General features: G+C 30.7%; 1 protein-coding gene across 1 annotated transcript; it reads right to left on the bottom strand.

Moving 5' to 3' along the window:
* Positions 1 to 198: 198 nt before the first annotated feature.
* Positions 199 to 17,509, bottom strand: LOC129909734 (uncharacterized). The gene is made up of 5 exons (XM_055986805.1): positions 17,122 to 17,509; positions 16,884 to 17,052; positions 16,123 to 16,827; positions 1,071 to 1,610; positions 199 to 1,014 (listed from the first exon to the last, which is right to left on the bottom strand). The coding sequence occupies exons 1-5, from the start codon at positions 17,481 to 17,483 to the stop codon at positions 295 to 297; spliced, it is 2,496 nt and encodes an 831-aa protein (XP_055842780.1). The 5' UTR covers positions 17,484 to 17,509; the 3' UTR covers positions 199 to 294.
* Positions 17,510 to 18,506: the final 997 nt, after the last annotated feature.

The following is an 18,506-nucleotide window of genomic DNA, read 5'->3' as shown; positions in this document are numbered from 1 at the left end:
TTCTTTAAAATATTTCAGTTTCTTATCAGTCCAGTTCTTTTAACTATCTTATCTATCATTTTCTCTCTTCCCAGCTGAAGTTATAGACGTAACCACAGGATAAATTATATCTTTTTCTTTCTTTATCACTTACCGTGAAATCCTGCTCTCGTGTTTGCAGGTAAACTTCCCTTAAAATAACTTCAGTGAAACATACTCTTAAATTGATCTAACTTTTATTTAACTTTTCTACTTAAAACTATAACAAATTATCCCCTTAAACTATTACTACACCATTTTAACTTTAACTTATTATTAATCTAAAACACCCATTTCATCAAATCGTTTCATCGTATATTTCATAGTCTCCTCAATTCTTTTCGACGCAAACATTATTTCAATTTTCTTCTTAGCAAAATCTTCATCCATAAAATTATCAATTGAATTATCACCCGATTGTTCTTTATCCATTGCTACAGCTGGAAATATTCCAAAACTAGCAAAAAATCCATAACTTTCTCTTCGTCGAACTTCAGTTAATATATTATCAAAAGATGGAATTTCTTTATAATTTTGAGCCTTCAATGTCTCACATAACGATCGATAATAAGTTTTAAGTAGATCGTTACGTTTTTCTTTAAGCACATCCAATTGAAGTGAAGTATAAAAGAAATAATTCAAATCAATACCAGGGCTGCCATAAAGACTTAATTGAAAATCAACAAAAACCACATCCTCAGGTTGTTTTCGGTTGTCATTTTTGTACTTGAATAGAAAATTATTTACCCAAAGATCTCCATGATTTAGGACCTTTAATTCACCAGGAATTGGTTTTTGGGTCTTGATAAGGTTTTCTTTTAAATTGGCGGCATATTTTTTCACTTTCTCTGTTATCGATTCGTAGCCTTTCCATTTGCTCATATTACGAATTAGACCATCAATATTATTGCCAAAGAATGTTTTATACACATCCGATGCATTGACAGCTTCTTCAGCAACCATTCCAAAACGGAAGGAATTCATAGATGCTGGGTCCTAAAAAATTCAAATCAACTCAAAAAACATTTTTTTTAATTTCTATAAAAACGAACCTTTTTCTGCAAGACCATTGAAACCCCATGAAATTGTCCCAATTTCCTTAAAACCATTTCACAATGGCCCATATCGAGTCCTTCCTCTCGATCAGCCATCACATACCCCAAAGATGATAAGTCTTCAAAAACCAAAGTACTAATTGGCTCACTAAGACTGTGATATATCCTTGGACCGAATTTAACTTTATCCATAAGGACCTCCATTCTTGGCAGCATATTATTATAAAAGATCTTCTCTTTCAGAAAAACTCTTAAATGTTCCAAGAATTGTGAGGCATCCGTTAAGGGAATACTTTTCACAATCACCGAAATACTTTCCAGCGGTTCATTGGCCCTCTGAAAAGTAAGTCGAACTCGGTAGATTTTACTACAATAATTATCACCACCACTGCTGCCCATTTCAAAAGAGACCTTCTTAACTTTCACATAAGCTTCTAGAAGACCATTTTCAAGGACTTCTTGAAAGAATTTTGCATCCAATGATTCTGGTGCATTGACCGAATTTGAAAATTCCACTGTCATTTCGGTTATAATAGTTTATAGCTTGTAATAAAGTGAAAAATTAAAAAAGTTCAAGTTCAACAAGCTAGTTATAAAAGTGCACTTAATTTATTTCAAGACCGACTAACTGATTGAGAGAGAGACTTGATGATATGAAGATCAAATATTGACTAAAATATACTGTCCGATTTTTCAGATGCATGCCAGGCAAAAATAATATGAGAAAGTGTGTAAGTTGTTAATGATATAGCAATTGAAGTTGCAGGTTGATCATTAAAATTCTGTCAGCTTGTAAAATGTTTTATTATAAGCGTTGTGTCGATCGTAATGAAAATTAAAACATCCCTTACTGGCTTTTTTTGTGAACAAGCTGCTTATTGTTGCTGTTAGTTATATGAATCAATAGATCCGACTGATATTATTTTTTGTATTTAATGAATTACATTCCTATAGGAGCAGAATACAAAGTTATTAACTGAGATCGGATTACATTCAGATCGGAGTAGATTATGTTACGATTGTTGATAGAAATCTGTTTCTAATGGTTAATTAGTTTGAAATTAGCAAGTAGTATAAAATCACAACAAAAACATTACTGTTAAAAAAAGAGCCAAGTTATCCTATATTGAAATTATGCTGGCACAAAAAGTACTGAGATGTAAAAGTGTACCAAGTTCTAAAGTTTGGGTTCAAATTCGTATCAATAAAATTTTGATTGTTCTCTTGACAATTTTTCTTAACCATCGATTTTTAAAGTTATTTCAAAAATTGCCAAGTAAACAATCAAAATTTTATTGATACGAATTTGAACCCAAACTTTAGAACTTGGTACACTTTTACATCTCAGTACTTTTTGTGCCAGCATAATTTCAATATAGGATAACTTGGCTCTTTTTTTAACAGTAATGTTTTTGTTGTGATTTCACTAGTTTTTGCAAGGTATGGCTGTAGAATATAAAATCTCTTTATTTGATGAAAATCCAGTGAAAATGGGTGGTTGCCACGCCCCCTGCCTGAAATTCTCAAACTTTAAATTTTTTCCTTTGTGTAAACTACCAGCACCACCATTCTACCAAATTTCAAGATTCTACGATATACAGAAGTGCTCTATAATATTTGATGAAAATTCAGCGGGAATGGGCGGTTGCCACGCCCCCCGGGCTGAAATTCTCAAATTTTAAATTTTTTCCTTTGTGTAAACTACCAGCTTCACCATTCTACCAAATTTCAAGATTCTACGACATACAGAAGTGCTCTATAATATTTGATGAAAATTCAGCGGGAATGGGTGGTTGCCACGCCCCCTGGCTGAAATTCTCAAATTTTAAATTATTTCCTTTGTCTAAACTACCAGCACCACCATTCTACCAAATTTCAAGATTCTACGACAATCAGAAATGCTCTATAATAATTTATGAAAATTCAGCGGAAATGGGCGGTTGCCACGCCCCCTGGCTGAAATTCTCAAGTTTTAAATTTTTTCCTTTGTATAAATTACCAGCTCTACTATTCTACCAAATTTCAAGATTCTACGATAATCAGAAGTGCTCTATAATATATGATGCCACGCCCCCTGAATTGAACATCTCAAATTTTCGATTTTTTCCTTTGTATACACCACAAGTCCTATCACCGTGTAAAATTTCAAGTTTCTACGATATCGGGAAGTTCTCCATAATTTTGATGATCTGTCAGTGAGTCAGTTACGGTTTTTGCGATTTTTGAAGCCCTATATCTCAGAAACTACTCATCGTAGGAGGCCGAAATTTTGTGAGGTGTTTGGTTTTGACGAGTTCAACAAATGTAGTGAGTTTGAAATTTCTAGCATCTTTGGTGTGGAAGTTAGAGGGGGGTCGAAAATGGCCTGAGTTGTTTCCTGTAAATAAGGGTGTAGTGCCAAAGTTGCTAGAGAACTTGGCTGGGCACTACCGTGCCCCTTGATATGATTGCTTAGCATATGATTGATTACTGCAACACGTTCCTGGACTCTTTGCCAAGACTAGTTGTTGTAAATATTTGGTCAGTACTGGGCCCTGTTTCAGAGCTTACTAAATCAACTTCATCAGCTACATCTACTACATCAGCAACCTTAAAAAGCAATATAGTTGAGTCCGATTGAACGTCGGGAAATACTTGTTATGTTTTAAATAGTGCAAATGTTCAAAAAAGTGCTTGGGGAAGTCCAACAGGCGGCCGCAATTATTCTAATATTCGTTCGAATTTTGAAAATGGAATCGAAAATTAAATCCGTACGGATTGAAAACGGTTGTTCTGATTTTCATTCTTCTTTTTTGTTGGAGAGTATTTTTTTTCGGTAGCAAATTCCTACCCGGATTGAAAATGGCACAAATTTGTCGGATTGTAGATCTGTTTGTTTTTCGAAATATCTATGAATCCGCAAAATGTGTTCATATACGGAATTCGGAACATCTAAAATTCGAAAACGGGAGAATCAGAACGGAACGGAAATCAGAACAGCCTTGTAAGACAGAATTCGTTTGGTATTCCGCAACAAAAGCTCTAAACCGTTGCCTGAGATAACAGAATAGGTTATCATCATGCATGGGGGATGGGGGATTTTTAATTATTGGAGAACGTACTTCTTAGCTACTCGTGTAATTATATAATTGTACCAAAAAGTGGGATTTCGCATTCGTTTTAGTGGCAAAAGTTCCCTATCCCGGATAGTATCCCAATAGTTAAAATTTTTACTATTATTACCATCCCTACGCCAATGGTTTTGAAGAGATCTTCTCAACACTAGCAAAACAAGCTTTTTCACTAGTATATTTTACTCTTTTTGGAGTTGAAGAAATATAGCTTTATTGAACTTATTAGGTACCTACAAAAAAAGAGAAATCTTTTTTGCCCCCTAATCATCAATCAATTTTACTTTATATCTTTTTTTTCAAAATTATTCAAACGCTGATGAGCTTTAGTAGATTTATTATGGAGGAACCCTGATGAAAATATTTTGATGAATGTCTATTTCATCAAGTAAAAATTTAGCTTTCGAGCATTGTAAAACAATTTGTATTGAACGGATTTAAATCAACTAAAATTTACAAAATTAATTCTGGTTCTAAATTCTATGTACAACCAACGAAAATAAAATATCGATCATTTGTTTTTCAAAAATGAAACAAAAAGGGACAACAAAAACAAAGTCTGAAACATTATATTATGTATCAAATTATTTTGCTGATCTTTCCAATACTTAAAAAATAATTATTTGCAATACCTTTCAATAACGAATTTCTAATTTATTCGCAGTAAGTTGTTTTTAAAGTCCTCTGACAATAAAATTGATTTCCGAACCCTAATAGGTACTTCTAAGTAATCTTCATTTTATGCAAATATTACATACTCACATATTAAGGAAACGAAATAATGCCGCACGCCAAAAATTAAATGATTAGATATAGAATATAGTGCAACTAAGTTAGCTATTATAGATTGACAATAGTTTGCTTGTTTAATATTATTTCAAGTGTATGTATTGTTGTGAAAAAGTTATCAAGAGAAACCTAAAATTTAATCAGGGCCGTCTTTAACTATCCTGGGGCCCTTGGGCACACAAGAATTTGGGGCCCTTTTGGTAAGTAAAATAAGTACAATGGTTGGCTTAAAGGCAATGGTTATGGTTAAAAAGGGGTGCCAATATATCGTTTCATATAAAGTAAAGGGGGTGCCAATAATACGTGCATCGAGACATCAATCGTTGCCACTACCAATAATTGTACCTACACTGTATCCGTTATAAGTTTCAGTTAGAAGAATTGGAAAAAAGAGCTCAAACGGATTGATAGATTTGCTAAAAACTCGGTACAGACGATTTCTACGTAATTTTTTAATTTAATTTTTTTAATGTCTCTTTTTCAACGGATATAACAATATAAAGTTTTCGAGATATTGCAATTTTCTCAAAAACGGATAACGATTTTGCTTTGAAAAAAAATATGTTTTGCTGCAAATAATTCCGCACTTTTGAAAGAAGAAAAATATTTTTTGGACCGTTATTAACGGTACCTACTTTCCATAGAACCGATTTCTTAATGAAAACGACACAACCGATTTTAATGAAAATTTTTACATAAAAAGGTTTATACTGACATTAAAACTTAGAAAACTTAAAAAAAAAAAATTATTTTGGGTATTTTTTTTTTTTTTTGTGTGCCGGGGATGACAGCAACATGTCGCGACAGTGCCAGCACACAAAAAAAAAGTTGTATGTACTAGGAACCAGACCTATCTTTCTATATGTGTTTGGACCCGCTGAATCCGAATTTCAAGTCCGTTTTTCCCGGTCTTGACCCCAAAAAAGGTAAAAAACTTCCTTCTTTTGAGTTTTTTGCATTTTACTCAAAACTGGAGGGTGACAGGGCCAAACAGACTTGAAATTCCAATTCAGCGGGTCCTAAAACATATAGAAAGATAGGTCTGGTTCCTGGTACATGACATTTTTTTTTGTGTGCCGGTGTTATTTTTGGATTTAAAAATAAATTTTTTTTTTTTGAAAAACAATTTTTTTAAAAGTTATTTAATGAATTTTATGTGTCAATCTTTAAATACGAGAGAAATTCGCAATTCAAATTAAAACCATTGTACCATGGCGTTTTCCATTGAACCAAAACATTGATGTACCGTCGACGAGCCGGCAATAGTTTTTTCTCAAACGTTTTCCAACGGAAAAAGTATTGATGTTTTTTGCCGACGAATTGATTCTTTTTCGTCTTTTAATACGAATTACTCATACACTGATTTTAACACGCACTACAAATTTGACAGTTTTGCAAACTTCAAACGAAATTATTATTTAAGGAAAAAGATAATGGAAGAGAATTCGTTGTTTTTATTAATAAATAATAAATAATCTTACCTACAGTGGAAAAAAAGGTATTTTTCTTGTTTTTTGAAAATATTATTGTCTTATTTTTTTTTTTAAATTGAATTTGGGTTTGGTGGTTTGTATTTAAAATTTTGTCCGCATACAACGCCATATAGTTTGTTTTCTTTTTGAAAACATATATTTTCCGTATAGGTGTAGAAAAAAATGTATGAGAGTAAGTTAACGGCAGCTGAGATGAAGATGCTTCGCATGACAGCAGGAGTAACAAAGCTTGATAGAATTAGAAGTACGAAGATCCGAGGAAGCCTTCATGTTAAAAATACCATCTCCCAAAAAATTGAACACGACCGACTCAGTTGGTATTGCCATGTTCAAAGGAGAGATCCTGAGAACCCCGTCAAAAAAGCAATATCATATAACGTTCCAACACGAAATAAAAAGAAAGGTAGGCCTAAAAACTCCTGGTACAAGCAAATGCAAAAACACCAGCATTCAGTTGGCCTCAGAAACGGAACAATACAAAACCGGGAGGCTTGCCGCCGATTTCTGAGGTCAACCCGGCGAACCCCACAGGCGGATCACTAGTGTGAAGCAGTAACGTGGGAAGGTTATGATCCCCTCGACATCGAGATCATAACAGCGCCGAGAAAAAAGGAAGAAGAAGAAGAAGGTGTAGAAAAAAATGTATTTGATTGTTTGAGTGCCATATAAAAACTAAAATTTTTTGGTAGATGGTCTGACCGACAAAATATGTTTTGAGAATATAATATTCGTTCCTTCGGGGCCCCCCTGAGAATGGGGGCCCTGGGCACGGGCCCCGTGTGCCCTTATGGTAAAGACGGCATTGAATTTAATACATAAATCCATAGCCCCACCAATAAATACACGTTAAGTAAAATTTGTCTATTCAACAACACGTTTAAACATTTAAATTACTCGCTACTACGTATAACTTTTTTTTCAATTAAAATTAAAACACGCCTTAAATATAGACATCTGTGAATATTAGCTAGTTGTTAGAGGTTTTGAACTTTGAGAACATTATTGCATGTGAAAAAGTTAAAACATTCTTTCTAAGAGCGGTTTATAATTTTATTATATGAGATCATTAATGCACAGCTCTGATAGTTAGTTATTTTAGGTTATAATTTAGCTTCTCGATAAAAAAAAGAATGTCCAATTTCTCTGATTATCCCAAAAGTTAAACTGCTTGGTATTTAATTAAAGCATGCATAATAATTTTAACCAACTTATGTAAAAAAAAATAATTCATCATGATAATACCTCACTTGTTAGATTAACAAGAATTGAACATGCAGATTGTTGAAATATCGATCTGACTAATTGTTTAACAATTATAATTATTGTTTTATTTTTTGTATACTAAATAAATCATATAACTTTATCCAAATGAATAATTACACTAGTTTACAAAAAAATAAAACTTTTTTGGACACCAAGTGCCGTTATTCTTTTCGTATAGAAAACTCGAAAATCTTATCTAAAAAAATATTTATGGATAGGTTTACGAGATATGATTTTTCAAAGTTTTTTTGTCGTTGTTTTTTCCAGCCAAATTAGTATTTGGGCTATATATTGAGTAATAAACGACTAATCTGAACAGAAAAGCCGGCGCCTGGAAGCTGAGTAAGTAAGCAACAAAATCTAGAACAACTTTTCTTGGTCACTCCAGATGTTTAATTGCAATGTATTAAAACATTTTTTTTTAAAAAATCGAGTTTTTAAAGAAAATTTCAAAAAAAAACTTTATTACTGAAATATAAAATCAAAATCTTTTGAATCCTCATAGTTTTAAATTTATGTATAGTACACTTTCTGGCAAAGATAAAAAAATAATTTTCTTCAAAATCTATGGATAAATTATAAAGATATTACCATTTTTGTAACGATCCATATTTTCGACTTTTTCTGTTACTTTTTAAGTTTTTTTCTATAACTTGAAAAGCAAGCCGAATTTGAAAATTTGTATTAAGTAATTTTTTGTAGATAATTAAATTTCCTATCGATGTGTATCCTTTTAAAAAAATTTAAAATTGAAATATTGTAAAAAACTTAAGTAAAACTGTACAATAAAAAGAAAAAAAGCGAAATTTTTGATGTTTTTACTAAATGATCTATTTTTATCATTTGAGCATTTATAGATATTGAAAATGCACAAAAATTGAATACGGCTAGAATTGGATAAAATATGGACTTTCAAAATCTACTGTTTTTGGTCTTTTTGAACCAGTTTAAAAGGATTCTATTTATTTTTATTAAAATCTTACTGCAGATGGCATTTATTAAGAAGAGCATCATCTTGCACTTAGAATGTGCAGTTTTTTTCTCCATATTGGTATTTGATTATAAACCTTGGCTTTTAATTTATGTCACTACTTCTTTGCTGCAAGATGCACAGTACTCTTTAAGAGGTTAGCCGACAAGTGGTTAGAAAAGAACCTGGCATTTTGTTGCGGTTTAAGCCGTACAACGTCAAACTTCATTGGGCAACAACATTGGACTTCTTTAGATAGAAAATTGCAGCAGACTTAAAAAAATTTAAATAAAATAACAGCCAAAAAGCTGTTACAATTCATTAAGTCAACTTTAATTTAAATCTTGCACAAGAAGACAATATGTATTTGATCAAATTCATTTTGATGAAATTGATTTTGACCTACGACTATTTATCATTCAATAATAATGAAAATATAAAACAGTCTAATTCAAAAGCCTTATCTGATCCATAAAGATAATGAAAATTTCGTCAAAATTGTACAAGCAAAAATATTAGTTTTAAATTTTAAATAATTTATTTTATTTAAGTGCAATTTTATTGGTTCCTAATTTAAAAATGATTTTCGTTTTGAAAACAAATAGTTCCGATGTATTATTTTGAAATCCAGAATATAAATTTAATAATATAAACCGTTTTTTGTTAGTTTTTATCGTTAATTTTCTTGCAAAATCCGAACCCTTGTTCTCGTAAGTACCTGCTCTTCATATGCAAATACTACAAACATACCTAAATATTAAGGAAACGAAACGATGCCGCACGCAATTAAATGATTAGATACAGAACAACTGAGTTATCTATTGTTTAGTTTCTATTGCTGTGAAATGATTTACAATTATAGTTTGTTTGACGCTTTATTTAATTTATCATCAAATAGAGGTACCAAACCTGGATTTTTTTCAGTCTCCACACCACTTAAAATTTAAGCAAAGTGTGTCTCTGTCTACATTCATCAAAACATAATAAAATTTAAATTACTCAGTACGAGTACAATGTGTGGTAATTTTTTTCAATAAAACACGCCTTAAATGTAAATATCTGCCTACATAATATTAGTTGTTAGCGGCTTAGAACTTTGCGAACTTTATTGCATGTTTACAAAATCAAAATATTCTTTTGAAAATAGTTTTTAAATATAATTTATGATATCTTTAATAATGGTTTAGATTGTTGTGTTGACAGTTAGTTATTAAGGTCTTGTTAAACAAAAGAATGTCGAATGTTTCTGCTGATTTTCTAAGTCAAACTATGCGAATTTAATTCAGCCATGTATAATAAATCTAAAATTCCCTAAAAACCATTAAAAAAATTTCAAATTAGAGGCTTACAAATAACCGTTATTTCACGGACCCACGAATGAGAAAATTACCTCTCAGAGAATTAACAATTTAAAAACAAGTTATGAACTGGTTTCATCGTTATATCAATTATTTTTTAATAAATTGTTTTTATTGATGGATGTTAACTTCATTATTAATAGAAATTAATGCAGTTGTCAAAAAAATGATACGTTAGTACTAAAATAAACCGCAATGCCAATGGTAAACATTGGCCGGGTTCAACGCACCATCTGAACTTAAGTTCAGATTTTTTGTGACGTTGAACGCAAAAAATTATCTGAACTTCAGGTGACATTAACGAAGAATCTACTTTTTTTCTTTACTTGGATTGACTTTAAAAAAAGAACATTTTTTTTCTGGGATAATAATAACACGGTGTAACACTCAAAATATACGCGGGCGGAGACCTATCAGGTTTTGTAGAGCTAGTCGCACTGAATACGAAACGGTATTTGAAAATCCCCTAACACCCCCAAAATCTGAAGTTACGGGCAAAAAACGGTTTTTTGGACCTTCACCCATTGAAAAAATTCTAGCTTCGACAATTTTTTACCCATTTTCGATTTTTTTACAGTTTCCGATAGAAAATAAATATACCTTTTCAACAATGTATAAAACATGTAACTCGGTTAAACCACTTAGAATTTATAAGATGTCAAAGTTCAAAAATTCCATTTTTTTCGTCATTTGCCCAACTTCGGCATCAATTTAAAGTATATGTTTTCAAAACAACATGCTATTTAAAAAATATATTCATAAACTATATCTATTTCCCAATCGAGGTATTTTTTATGAAAATCACTCCAAAATTGGCTTAGAAAAAAAAAATTTTCGATTTCAACCCAGATACCGAAATTCGAACTTTTAGGTATAGAACAAAAATGTTGTTTCGGCACGTAGTAGGATAACCTGGGCGCCAGGATTTGATAGCGGGTTTTTGTAGAGGAGCTCAATACAAACATTTTTTTTCTTTGGAAGGGGGGTCTATCTCCCCCCCGTTTAGGTGGGAGGGGCAGTTTTCTAAAAAAAATTATCAAAATAAAAAAAAATTATTAAAAAACAACGGCAACACTTACAGTAATAATTGATACCGTTTCCGAAAGGAAAAATTGATTCTAATTTTTAAATCAATATAACATAACCAATAGTTTTTGAAATAATCGATTTCAAAGTTAAAAATAGGCGAAAAATTTTTTTTTAAAACTCATTTAATACTATTTTTGTCCAGACTGTGAATTTTAATAACACACAAAACTGCCTCAATTGATTCCTTATCGAACAGTGAAAACTATATGTTTCTATGTCTTCTAGTTTTCGAGAAAATTGAAAATTAAAAACAAATAAAAAAAAAAAATATTTTGAAAAAAGAAAAATCTGATAAAATAATTTTTCAATTTTCTCAAAAACAAGTTACATGTTTTATACATTGTTGAAAAGGTATATTTATCTTCTATCAGAAACTGTAAAAAAATCGAAAATGGGTAAAAAATTGTCGAAGCTAGAATTTTTTCAATGGGTGAAGGTCCAAAAAACCGTTTTTTGCCCGTAACTTCAGATTTTGGGGGTGTTAGGGGATTTTCAAATACCGTTTTGTAATCAGTGCGACTAGCTCTACAAAACCTGATAGGTCTCCGCCCGCGTATATTTTGAAACCTCAAAAAAAAAAATACAGACGAATTGAATACCTCCTCCTTTTTGGAAGTCGGTAAAAATAGTTCAAGGGACTGTAAAAACAGAGTTATGCATTAATATTTTCAGTGAGATCACTTCAGTACATATTTGTAAAAATTATGTAGTTGGGTTCATAACATTCCTTTCTGCTATGCTATCCACTTATGTATGTTTTATGTTGCTTTGGTCCCCAACTTCATTAGTTTTTTTTTTTTATTTCCTCATTTATTTTGATTATTCCATTCTTGCACATTAACATGAGAAGGGAAACCACAAAATTATATCAAATACATATACATTGTAATATCATATCAACAAATAATAACAATAACACCCGAACAAATTTCCAAACACAAAAGCAATATAAACAAATCGATTTATAACTTGTATTAAAATCACAAAGTTCAATTTTGCTGTGTAGCACATTTGGTACGTTTACCTAATTCACCAACACAAACACACCCATCTGACTTCTCAGATAAAAATTTCCACCTAAAAATCGTAACTTAATGTCAAAAAACGTAACTAAATGCCACCTAACTTTTTATGACATCTGACAAATCAGAGCCTCTGAAAATTCAGATCTTAAAGCTGAAACACAATCACGCTTTAGGGCGTCGCTTCGTTGCGTTACGTTGAGAAATCCTCAAAGCGCGCTTCTGTCACTTTGACTTTGAACAGCTGATTGCAACGTAAAATCTGCTGTCAAATAAAAAAAAACACAGTCACTCACAAAATTATTGGGCCAAGTCTTTATCTTGATTTAATTGTGGAAAAATGAAAAAGGATATTAATGTGTTTAAAAAATGCATAGAAATTTGTTTATTCTTCAATCCTATAGTTATAAAAACAAAACCATCAAAATATATTGTTTTTAACAATAAAACTCAGTCTAAAACATCAATAATTTTTTTTTGTTTTTAATACGTAAATTGTTTTGATTTAAAATATCTCGATGTCGTTTTTTTGTGCAAAATCTATATGGAGAAATTAAAAAACACACATAGTTTTGCAATAATTTATTTTTTTTTTATTCACATTTGGCGCAATAATAATGTGGGTGACTGTAACTATGTCTGTTAAATGTCAGAAAGCGAGCAAAAGTTCAGTCTGGTTGAACTTTTGCTCGCTTTCTTACGTTTCCTTACGTTTGTCAAAAAAAGCGTACGTAAGAAAAGCGTCATTGTGTGAGGATACACAGATTTCCTATAGTTGAACTTTTCGCAGTTGTCAAAATCGACGGCAAAGCGTGATTGTGTTTCAGCTTTTAAGTTCAGGTGGCCTGCGTTGAACGCCGCGATTTTCTTGAGCTTGAACAGCTGTTAACAATGAAAAAGTACCACCTTAAAAATAAAACTGCCAATAACCTTTTTGAGTAATTTACTGCCCTGCAGATAGCTCAGCCAAAAAAACAAACGTTCCTGAAATAAACGTGTAAATTCGGATATATGTATGTAGGGTAGAGTTGCCTATTTGCGGCCGTCTCCAGTTTCCGGCCACCTTTCGGAAAATCGTTATAACTAGGGATTTCGTAGGAGTTATTCCAAATTTTCGCTCGTTGGTGTTCCAATATATAAGGGAACAGTATAAGAGTAAAATTTTGGAAGAAAACCTACGAAATCTCTAGTTATAACGATTTTCCGAAAGGTGGCCGAAAACTGGAGACGGCCGCAAATAGGCAACTCTACCCTACCTACCTACATTGTGCTATATTAACATTAGATTGTTTTTTTCTTTTATCAATTATTTTTTTCACTTACTGGCAAACAAATTTTATTTTTAAATAATTTGCATTTTTTTGGACGTAGATTTATGAAATTATTCTTACAGTTTTTTTATGAATACGGAATAAGGTGAACCAATGTATACATATAAAATTTGACCGTTAGAAATTCATTTAAAAACTTTATATATGACTTTCGATCATTAATTTATATTAAAAATTCTAATTACAAATACAACTAATAAACTATAATATCTGAAAACATGCAGATAGTGTAAATATCGGTCCAACTAATTGTTTAATAATAATTATTAACTTATGTTTGTAAAACTATGTAAATAATAAAAATAGCGAAATGAATTGTAATCAGCCATTTAATGGTGTTAAATTAATCAAATGATCGGACAATACAAATAATAGTAAGGGTCATACAGAAACCAACTAATCTTTTTTTTTTTAATCTCACTCAGTTAATTAATAAATCATAAAACTTAAATTTTACAGTAAAACAGCGAAACAACAATAAATTAACCATTTACTATTTGTAGATTTTCCAAAACTAGATTTTATATAGTAGCTGCCGATTTTACAGAAGCATCTCTAGAGAGTTTGCAAAAAAGTTTGCATCACATTTAAGAAATTTCGCGATTATTATTTAACCCTCTGTCGGCACACGGGTGCGAATTTGGCAGGACAAAAATGAAAAGTGGTCACAGAAAAGTGGTCACAGAAAAGTGGTCACAGAAAAGTGGTCACAGAAAAGTGTCTTTCTAAGGGTGAAAATAAATTTTTTGGGAATTGTGAATACAGTATTCGAATTCCTCGGAAAATTCTACATCAATTTCATACATGATTCTCCATAAAATAGTGAGACCGAAAAAAGTTCTAGTGCCATGAAAAAGTATAAACCAAATTCGCAAAAATGAGGTGTACCTACAGAGGGTTAATCATCAATAGAAAAAATTTCCCACATTCGCCACAGTGACCGTTTACATTTAAATTTAGAATTTTATATAAAAATTTCTAAGTGCTTTCCAAAAAATGAAACCAGCTGGCCTTACTAACTGCTAACTGGACGTTTAAAATTTTATTATCTTTAGTTTTCGTAGTTTTGACAAAAAATCGAAATTGATATAAAAATCAGACATGATTTTACGATGATAGAGAATGCTAAAAATTATTTTAAAGGACCTATGTACCTATAATATTTATGCAATATCCATAAATTAAAAAAAATTTGGAAAAAAAAACACATTTTTGGATTTGAAAAATCAATTTTTGGAAAACTACTTGATGCATTTTTTTGGAACTTAGTTTTAAGTGCTGATTAATTATTTTGAAAATGGCATACTAAATTTTTAGGAAAAAAGGAATCTCTAATTTGTTTCCAAAAATTCTATTTTATACAAGAAATCAAATGGCATACATCGTTCTATGGTCAAACACATTTGAAACGGTGTTTAAGTAATTAAAAAAAGACAACATTTTTTTTTTGATTTCTCATGAAATTCTTCGAAAAATCAGATTACATATCACATATTCTAAAAGGATTTAAAATTATATCTACTTTCACCATAAGATCAAGAACGTGTGACGCATTTTTTAGGCTTTGGGTTCACAATGTTCTAGTTTTGAAAATTCACGCGTGACAAGTAAGTATCATCATATTCATCTGGGAAAGAACTGAAGCTGAAATTAGCACAGAGTCAATTTTTCATTGAGTGTATGTGGGCCGTATAAAAGCGAGGACAAATAATTTTTTTTAAATCGTTTTAGATCCTAGAACCTGATTGAAGACCTATATTTTTGGACTAGATGCTTTGATATAATTTCTTTTAAGATATTGTTTTAATAAGTAAATGCCAATTATATGGATTTATCAATTCAAATTAAAAGTGCATAATGTTTAGTGTATTTAATTTGCAATTTTGTTTTAATTACAAACCAAAAAATTATAATTTTTTTGAAGATATAACTAAAAATGGCATGAAAAGAATAGTATACAAATACTTAATAAAAAAAATAAACGAAATTAAAGGGCTTTCAAAAGCAAATTAGTTTTCCTCAGCCTAAATTTTTTTTTAATCCACAATAAATTCCCTATACCAGCTATTTAGGAAGTAAATTCCGCCAGACAAACAATTATTTTACAAAATCATTAAAAATTTATCCGTAATCATAATGATATTTAATACCTAAGGCATTTTTTTATTTCCTCCTATTCTAATTAAAAATTAATTAAGAAAAATTGAAGTTTTATTTTTTTATATCTTTTTGTATGCAGTTGCACATTCAAACAAATAAAAGTATTCAACTCGATTAATGTGGATTTGTGTAACAAAAACAGTACGACAATAATAATAAAACTGTTCAAGTAAATTTGCAAATTGATTTATATTCTACTCTGTAGAATGTTATGAAATTTATGATGTACCTACACCCAAGCTCTCAAAACAAATTTATTTTAATTAAACACAGTTGCACAAGTAAGTATCTAAACGAGTACAATATACACAAAATACAAAATGATAAATGAAACTCCTCATGAATACAAACAAATGTGATTGTCATCAACAAAATGTGTTCTTTTTTTATCTAATTATTTTATTATAATCAAATTTCCTTATATTTCTATTAAAACTATAATAATTAGATTATCTTTTTATCTACTTAATATCTAAAGCACCCATTTTATCCAATTCCAACAGCGAATATTTCAAACGATCTATCAACTTTTCAGAACTAAAAATTATTTCTGTCTTATCATCGGATTCAGCTAATGTTTCAAAATTATTTCCTTCACTTGCTTCTTTTTGCATTGTCATCACTGGCAACGGTCCGATTAGGGTAAAAAACCCATAAGCAGATTTTTGTTTAAATTCCTTTTCAATATTTGCATAAGTTGGTATTTTCTGATAACCAAGCTCTTTGAGAGTATCTCTTAGCGAAACATAATAAACTTCGAGTAGAGTCTTCCATTTTTTCAATACTTCCATTTGAACACTGGCAAATATAAAATAATTCAAATCAATTCCAGGACTTCCATAAATGCTTAATTGGAAATCCAAGAATACTAAATCGACTGGATTATTCCGATCGTCGTATTTGAAGAGTAAATTATTTACCCAGAAATCACCATGATTTAGGACTTTAATTTCATTTTTTAAAGGCTTCTGACAAGCAAATAGCCTTGAATCGAATTCATTGTAGAATTCTTTCATTTTTTCAGTAATTTTTTCAAATCCTTCCCATTTGGAAGATATTTTAATTTCATAAGCGAGGTGTTTATAGAGCATCTTATATAAACTAGTTGGTGGTTTAATCGCTTCGGGGTCCAGAAGACCCTTATTATAGTGTTGCATCATAGATGGTCTCTGTAAACAAAAACATTAATCTCGATTCTGTTTGAAAAATTAAAAGAGAGACCCACTTTCTTGGCATAAACCATTGAAGAAGCATGAAACTGTCCAAGTTTCTTTAACGTTAACTTGGCTTGCCTCTCATCGAGTCCAATTTCTCTGTTAACCATATGAAATCCAAATCGGTTCATATCTTCAAGGACTAAAGTTTCTAACGGACTGTATGTACTATAGTAACATCTGTATTTTAAAAAATCAATCATTAGTTAGGTTTTTTGTTCAAAAAAATTCAATCAATTTGAAAATTACCTTGGAGCAAATTGAACATCATCCAATAGAATTTCAAATTGAGGCAGGATATCCATAATTAGCCATTTTTCTTTGTTGAAAACATTCATTTTGTCAAGGAAATTCAAACCTTCATTGGATGGCATTACTTTTACTATCACAGAAATTTCGTCATCGGGATTTTCTTGGTCAGCTTTCGAATAAACTATTAAAGCCCGATAGATTTGGCTACAATAATTATCGCCATCGCCACTTCCTGATGTAAATTTGATGTTTTTAACTTGAATTGATTGTTCATGTAGTCCATTTTGAAGTGCATTTTCAAAATATGACTTGTTTAGATGCTCAGGTGCACTGATACCGCCACCGTTTTCGGTTTGCATCTTGTAATTGAATGAAATTGTTTAGCTTGTGAGCTTTGTACTTAAATAGGAAAGTAATTCATTGTGTATATTTCAATGTCGTCTTATCTTTTTTATTATTAAAGCTTCTGGTATATTAAGAATGTGGAAAAAAGGGTTGCCATTAGATGGTTTTCCTTTTTTTTTTTTGCTAGCGAAAGATAAATACTGTAAATCAAACCGTGTGATGATGGGGATTTGTTTTTATGTCATACTTCCCCCTACCATCTAAATTAATCTCAGTGTTATGAGGGAAAAAATAAATAAAAATAAATAAAAATATTTGCACAAGGATTTATAGAAAGATAAACTTTGATAACATGAAATTGCAAAAATCAGATTTGAATTTCACAATTTTTTAAATAATTGTTTTGAGTGTTTTATTTAATTATTTGTTGGACACGTTTTTCTCTCAAACGTAGCAATCATTCTTTTTTTTTATTTACCGTACAAAATTTTAATGAGCTAAGTACTGAGTTACCAATAAAACACTCTTAATATGAAGCCAGTCAGTCTGTTAGTCCACTACCTTTATAAGGACCTATAGCCTAAACAGATGGGTTGATTCAGTTCCTGCAATATACCAGTTTTTAAAAAATAACTATCTCAAAAACGTTTCCTACGATATTGATGATAAAAAATATGATATAATTTCCTTTTTTTTATTTTATAATTAATTAAGTCCCATAGAAATCTATTTTTTTTTTATTTCTGACTTTTTTTTCAACTAACTTGTTCAATTTCAAAAAAATCCTACAAATGTAACAAATTACATAACCTCAATATAAATTTTTTTTAAATCTTAAACTAATGGCGTTTTCGATTGGCAGTCCGGAAGCGTCCGGAATCATTCTGAAAAAATTTTATTCATACAAAACTGTCAGTTTTGTGCGAATAAAACGCTTTCAGAATGATTCCGGACTGCCAATCGAAATTACTATAAATATTTTCTGAAATTAGCCACTTTGGAGTTTTTCAAGGTCAGCTTTTTTTTTGATTGCCTAC

This window comes from Episyrphus balteatus, chromosome 2 (assembly GCF_945859705.1).
Source record: "Episyrphus balteatus chromosome 2, idEpiBalt1.1, whole genome shotgun sequence".
NCBI lineage: Eukaryota > Metazoa > Arthropoda > Insecta > Diptera > Syrphidae > Episyrphus > Episyrphus balteatus.
This window is presented reverse-complemented; position numbering and strand designations above follow the sequence as displayed.